The 6,000-nt window shown below is 56.4% G+C and overlaps 1 protein-coding gene across 1 annotated transcript in view; it reads right to left on the bottom strand.

Annotated features, from left to right (window-relative positions):
- Window positions 1–638: 638 nt before the first annotated feature.
- The window catches only part of ARHGAP23 (Rho GTPase activating protein 23), a 66,836-nt gene continuing 61,474 nt past the window's right edge, over window positions 639–6,000 (bottom strand). The window contains exons 23-24 of the mRNA XM_069482429.1: window positions 5,780–5,811; window positions 639–1,743 (exon numbers count right to left, since the gene is read on the bottom strand). Coding sequence (XP_069338530.1) covers window positions 694–1,743; window positions 5,780–5,811 — 1,082 coding nt within the window. The 3' untranslated portion in view covers window positions 639–693. The remainder of the gene's footprint in view (window positions 1,744–5,779; window positions 5,812–6,000) is intronic.

Below are 6,000 nucleotides of genomic sequence, written 5' to 3'. Positions count from 1 at the left end.
GGGAACAGGCAGCTCCCATGGTCAAAGCCCTTGGGGGGAGGTGTGATTTAGAGGTTGGCAAAAGGATGGGGGGTGGAGTAACCCTGGTGAGGGTTTGAGTCCTGCCTCCTTGGAGGGGTCCCAACCCCCTTCTCTGGCTCTGACAAGGCAGGGCAGGATCCCTGTGTGCACCTAAGGCTGGGAGCCCTGGAGGGGGAGAAAGGGGGCAGGGGTGTGGAAGTTGCTATTGGAAACACCTTTGGACAGTGACTACACACGCTCACACAGAAGTCCCCCTCCCCCATGGACACCGTCTCCCTGCACCTCCTCTCCCCTGACACACAAACATCCCTCCCTTAGGAGCTAGTGGGGGGGGGGGGGGAGAGGAAAGCAAAAAGCCAGCGTCACCCAGTATCTTTAGCAGAAACTTGGGGGTTGCCTCGGCACACCCATGGTCCACAAGGGTCCCTAAGTGCACCCACAGGAGGTCCAGAAGGGCCCAGTCAGGCGCGTATGCAGGGACACAGACTCGGGCAGCCCACCCCTCTCCTCGCCCTCGCATTCCCTCTGGAACCCCGCCTTCCATCTACTCTCTGGCCGCCCCCACCAACTCCAGCACACGGCCCCCCTACCCTCACCCCATGCACCCAGGGACAACAGAGGAGGGGTGCAGGTCAGAGGCTCCTATTACCCAAGGGGCTCTAGGAAGGGGTGTCACAGACACTGATGGAGGCGGGAGGTGGCGGAGCGGCGCAGAGGCTGGCTCTGCAGGGCCCCCGGGTCCCCGGGCGCGGGCGGCAGCGAGGCCGCGGACGACGGGGCCCGCGCCTTGGTGGACTCCAAGCTGCTGAGGCCGGAGTCCTTGTTGTCACTGTGTGCCCGCGGGCTCGCGGGCTCCGGGGAGCCCCCTCCGCCCAGCTCCTTCCACTCGTTGAAGTTGAGGTCGGTCAGCGGGCTCTGCACCACCACCGTGTGGCGGCGCCAGCTGCTCCGGCGCCGCCGCGTCTCGGGCGACAGCGGCCGCCGCAGCCGCACGGCCAGCATGTCGTCGGCTGTGCCGCGGAGACGCAGCCGCAGGGCCTCGATGCGCGAGGGCCGCGAGCCCAGCACGGCCGCCGCCGCCGCCGCCGGGGGGCGCAGCGACTCCTGGCTGCTGGATGAGGCCGAACCGGGCAGCTCCGCGGCGCGGGGACCGCCCCGGCCCGCGCCCGCGCCCTCGCTGTCCGGGCGGCTCCGGGACAGGCGGCGCCGCGCCAGGGTGTCGCAGGGAATGAGGTGGTGCGAGCTGAAGGAGGGCCGGCGTGTCAGGCGTCCGCCGGGACCTGCGCCCGCCGCGCCGCCCTCCGTGTCCGTCTCCACGTGGCTCAGCTCGCTGCGCTCGTCGTCCGCCTCGTCCCCCGCGCCCGCCCGCCGGCCGCCGGCGCCCGAGCACACGCTGCGGTCCATGGTGGAGAGCGTGGAGTAGCCCGAGACGATGGAGCGCGTGTCCGCGGCCGGCCGCTCCTCGGGCGCCGCCGGGGGGCTGAGGCGCCCGGGGGCCTCGGGGGCAGCGGCGCCCGGCAGCTGCCCCTCCGGCCGCCCCTGGGCCCCCGGCGCCGGCACCCCCGCCCCGGGCTTGTGCGCCTCCTGCTCCGAGTCGTCGTCGGTGCTGCTGCCCAGCCCTCGCGCCTCTCGCCGCTTCTTCCGCTTGCGGTTGACGGCCGAGATGAAGGAGATCGCCAGCATCTCCCGGGCGTACGGCTCCTTCTTGGGGGCCCACGAGCCCTGTGCGGGGAGACAGGTCGGGATGCGGGAGGCGCCCGGACTCGCGCCAGTGCCGCGCTCTCCCCGAGCCCGGGCCGGAGGCCTCACCGCCCCCCCCCCCCCCACATTGCCATCGCACCCCACCGCGACACGTCGAAACCAGGCCCAGCACCGACACTGGCATCATAAAACGTGCCTCCTCCACCCCGGACCCGCTGGGGTGGCACCATCCCTCTAGAGACTACCCCAGCCGCCCCACCCCACCATCCTGAAGCCTGCTGGGCGCCTCTCTGCCCCTAATCCAGGCTCAGCTCTTCCTTGTGAGCTGGTTGATTTCCCTGCCGCCTCATTTCCATTCCGTCTTCCATACCCAGCGCTGGATAAATCCTTTCAGACACAGCTCTGGTAATAACAGTCTCTCAACAGCGAGTAACACTTGCCAGTCTGAACCCCTTTCACGTACACTATGGTGGGTTGTCATCCCCGAGCTTCCCGTGGACCAGGCCGCAGAGCCCTGGCAGGGACCTTTCTCCAACCACAGCTCCTCCGCTTCTCCCTCTCTGCGCACGCCCACCTGGGGAACCTGCTTCCCACCTACTCAGAGAGTACCTGCCTCTCCAGGGCAACTGGCCCAAGTTCACTTCCTCCCCTGTTCCGCTGCAGCCCACCAGCGCCCCACCCAGCCAATCCCCAACCCCAGATCAATTCAGCCACCAGCTCTGCTGCTGAAACTGGCTGGAAAATCTGGCACACAGCCTGGACAACATGGCAGACCCCACAAGCAAAACAGAACAAAGAGAGGCTTAGACCGAGAGGGAGGGGGCTTGGATCCCTGCCCCATCCGTCCTCTCATGTACCTGTTGGTGGTAATGACCCCAAGATGGCTCCAAGGAACACAGTTTGACAATGACCTGGATTTTAGAGTCAGGCAAAAGAGCCAGAGGCTGGCAGTGATGAGTGGCCAGCACCATGCAGGATTCGTCCCCATGCTCGGGAGCTCACAGCCCCGTGAAGGGCCAGGCCCTGGTGCCTCCTCCCCCGGCTCTGACTCCTGTGTCCCCAGTAGTAGATCAGACTACTATTGAGGCCACCTGCTGCACATGTCACTCAATGTCCCTGTCTCGTGACAGTTATTTCTCTCTATTACTATACTTAACAGACTGGTCCATGCCTCAGTTTCTCAGGGGCGTGGCTGGCTGGTTTAGGCTCATGCTCAGGGCAGATCCAGTTCCTGTGCCAGAAAAATCAAGAAACACTCCGCACCTGAAGGCAGATGGTCAGACCTCCGACCCAGAATGTTCACCAAGGAAAGAGGCAGCCTACTCAGCTCCTGACCCCTTGATACCTGAGAACACACTCAAACTTCCAGCCACTTAAACTCTCTGAGCCTTGGTTTTCCCATCTGTAAATGGGGATAGTACAAAACTCCAGGGTCTTTTGTAAAGATGAAAAGACACAGGTGTTTGTGAAGAGTTCTCTGCATGGTTGCTGGCATCTAGTAGGTGCTCAATAAACGTGCATTCTCTTCTCTTTTGTCTCACACTAGTGATTCTGAGTAACTCACTGGGGTCACAGTGAAGTCTCCGACTCAGTTTCCAGTAAAGACATGCTTTCTGAGAAGTGTGTTCTATTGTTCCAGCCTGTGAGTAAGAAGAGGGCTCCCGCGGGGTTCCCAGGCTAATGGGGGAGGTCAGGCTGGCCAGCCTGGGAAGCAGAAGCTGCTAGTGCCTCAGGAGGAAGGAATTCCATCTCCAGGAGGCTTCAGGGAGGAGCTGGCCTGTGAGTTGTGGGGAGGTCGGTGCCAAGTCTACTGGAGACAAGGTGAAGTCACAGGAAGCGAACGAGGATGTCTCTGGCCGGAAAGGGCTCTCCCGGGGGTGCGGAGGAGCCGGCCCCAGCAGGCCAGGCCAGGCCAGGCCAGGGCCACGGGGCAAAGTGCTGGCGCCTCACCCTGCCCACAGTGTTCCTCCGCCCCTTCAGGAAACTCACCTCGCTTCTCAGGACCCATTTCAGACTTCCTTCACCCTCTTAAACTTTCCCTGCCTCCTTCACGCTCAGCTGAGGACGTCACCTCCTACTTCACTGAGGAAAGAGCATCAGCTGGGAATGTCCCCACCATCCGCACTGCCTGCAGCTGTGCCCACCCTGCCCCTGCCCTCTCATCCAGCTACACCTGGGCAGGGTCTGCTCTGAGCACAGGCCACGCCTGCCCCGGGGCCCTCTGGGCCCAGCTCTTCCCATATTTCTCCCTCCCTCCCTCTCTCTCTCTCTCTCTCTCTCTCCCCTCCCCCCACCGTTCCTGTTGGCAAGTACGTGCCAGAGGCATTTGCCTTTTAATGAAAGCGTCCCTCCATCCATATATTTTCCCATTTTGCTCCTCTAAACATCTTTTCAGAATCAGGCGTCTCAAAGAGTTGCCTACACATGCGCTCTTCCCTCCCTCACTGAGTGCTTATAACTCAGTCCACCTGGCTGCTGCCTTCCCTGTGCTCCGACCTGCCAGATGCACAGTCCTCACGTGCCCATTGGCTCAATGTCTGTCTCCTGTTACAGGATAAGCTTCATGAGGGCAGGGACTTAGCTGTGGGGCTCACTATTACCCTCTTAGTACTCAGCACAGGACTGGTAGGTAGTAAATGTTCAGCAAGTATGTGTACTATGACTAAATGAATTAACCCTATCTTTTCTGGAGACATTGCCAGGTTCGGGTACCAGGATAACGCTGGCCTCATAAAATGAGTTGGAAAGTGTTCCTCCCTCTTCTATTTTCTGGAAGAGTTTGTGGGGAATTGGAGTTATTTTTCAAATAATTATTTAAATGATATTTAAATGGTTAAAGTATCATTTAAATAAGTACCTAAATATACTAATCTCTCAAATTATACCATTTTATAATTAAAATAATATTTTAAAATTATTGATATAATAAATTATTTGAAATGCAAATATCCCTTAAACATGTGGTGGAATTTACCAGTAAAACCATCTGGACCTACAGTTTTCTTTGTTGGGAGGTTTTTAATTATAAATTGAATTTCTGTAGCAGGTAAAGGACGATTTGATTTGGGTTATCTATTTCTTCTTAAGTGAGTTTTGGTAGTTTGAATCTTTCAAAGAATTAGTCTATTTCATCTAAGTTATTGAATTTATGGGCATAGAGTTGCTTATAGTATTCCCTGATTAGCCTTTTAATATCTGTTGGGTCAGTTGTGATATCCCTCTTATGTCCCTGAGAAAGATAATCTTTCTTTTTATTCTGTCTGGCTACAGATTTACCAATTTTATTGTTTATTATTATTTCCTTCTTTCTGCTTGCTTTGTGCTCTCCAAAGACCTTAAAGAATGTTTACTGTATCAATCAGACGTATTTGTTGTGATCCACATTTTACAGATGAGGCAGCTGAAAGAGGTTAAATAACTTGCCCAATGTCCCAAAGCCACTAAATATAATAGCAGAGCTGGGACTCAAACTCAGGACTGTGTGACTCCAGAGCCTGCGCTTCTACTCACTGAGCCACACTGCCTCCCAGGCCAGATTCTTCTACTACACCAGATGCCTCATCAAGTTGCCAAGTGAGCAACTTCTCAGTTTACCTTGGACACTAAGCATTTCCCACCTCCCTCCCGGGGAACATATCGTCTACTTTCCTTACAGTCCAGTTGCCATGCTCCCAATTTCCTTGACCAACAATCAAAGTGGGGAGCCAGATATGGTGGCTCATGCCTATAATCCCAGTGATTTGTGGGGCTAAGGCAGGAGGATCCCTTGAGGCCAGGAGTTTGAGACAAGCCTGGGCAACATAGCAAGACCCTGTCTCTAAAAAAATAAGAAAAAATTAGCCAGGCGTGCACCTGTAGTCCCAGATACTCAGAGGCTGAGGCAGGAGGGTCACTAGAGCCCTGGAGTTCAAGGCTGCAGTGAGCTATGATAATGCCACTGTACTCCAGCCTGGACAATAGAGCAAGACCCTATCTCTAAAAAACAAAAAAAAAACAAAAAAACAAAGTGGGCTGGCTTGTATAGGAAGAAAGCCTTCAGAATTGCCTTGGTACTTACCTTGGACTTGGCCGAACTACAGGTGGTAGAATCTGTTGGTGAGAGACAGAAAAAAATGAAAGTTGGATCAAAGAAGGAGAAGGCTGAGTCTTGTGAACACAATTCCCTCTCCTCAAAGGCTTCAGAAACCAAGATGCTAAGAAACCTGAGATCTCCACAGGTCCTGAAAGTATGATGGACCTCTGATGTCATTTTCTATGGGATAATGGAATGATGTCAAT

Source organism: Eulemur rufifrons, chromosome 9 (genome assembly GCF_041146395.1).
Source record: "Eulemur rufifrons isolate Redbay chromosome 9, OSU_ERuf_1, whole genome shotgun sequence".
Taxonomy (NCBI): domain Eukaryota; kingdom Metazoa; phylum Chordata; class Mammalia; order Primates; family Lemuridae; genus Eulemur; species Eulemur rufifrons.
Note: the sequence above shows the minus strand (reverse complement) of the source record. Positions and strands in the feature narration are given on the sequence as shown.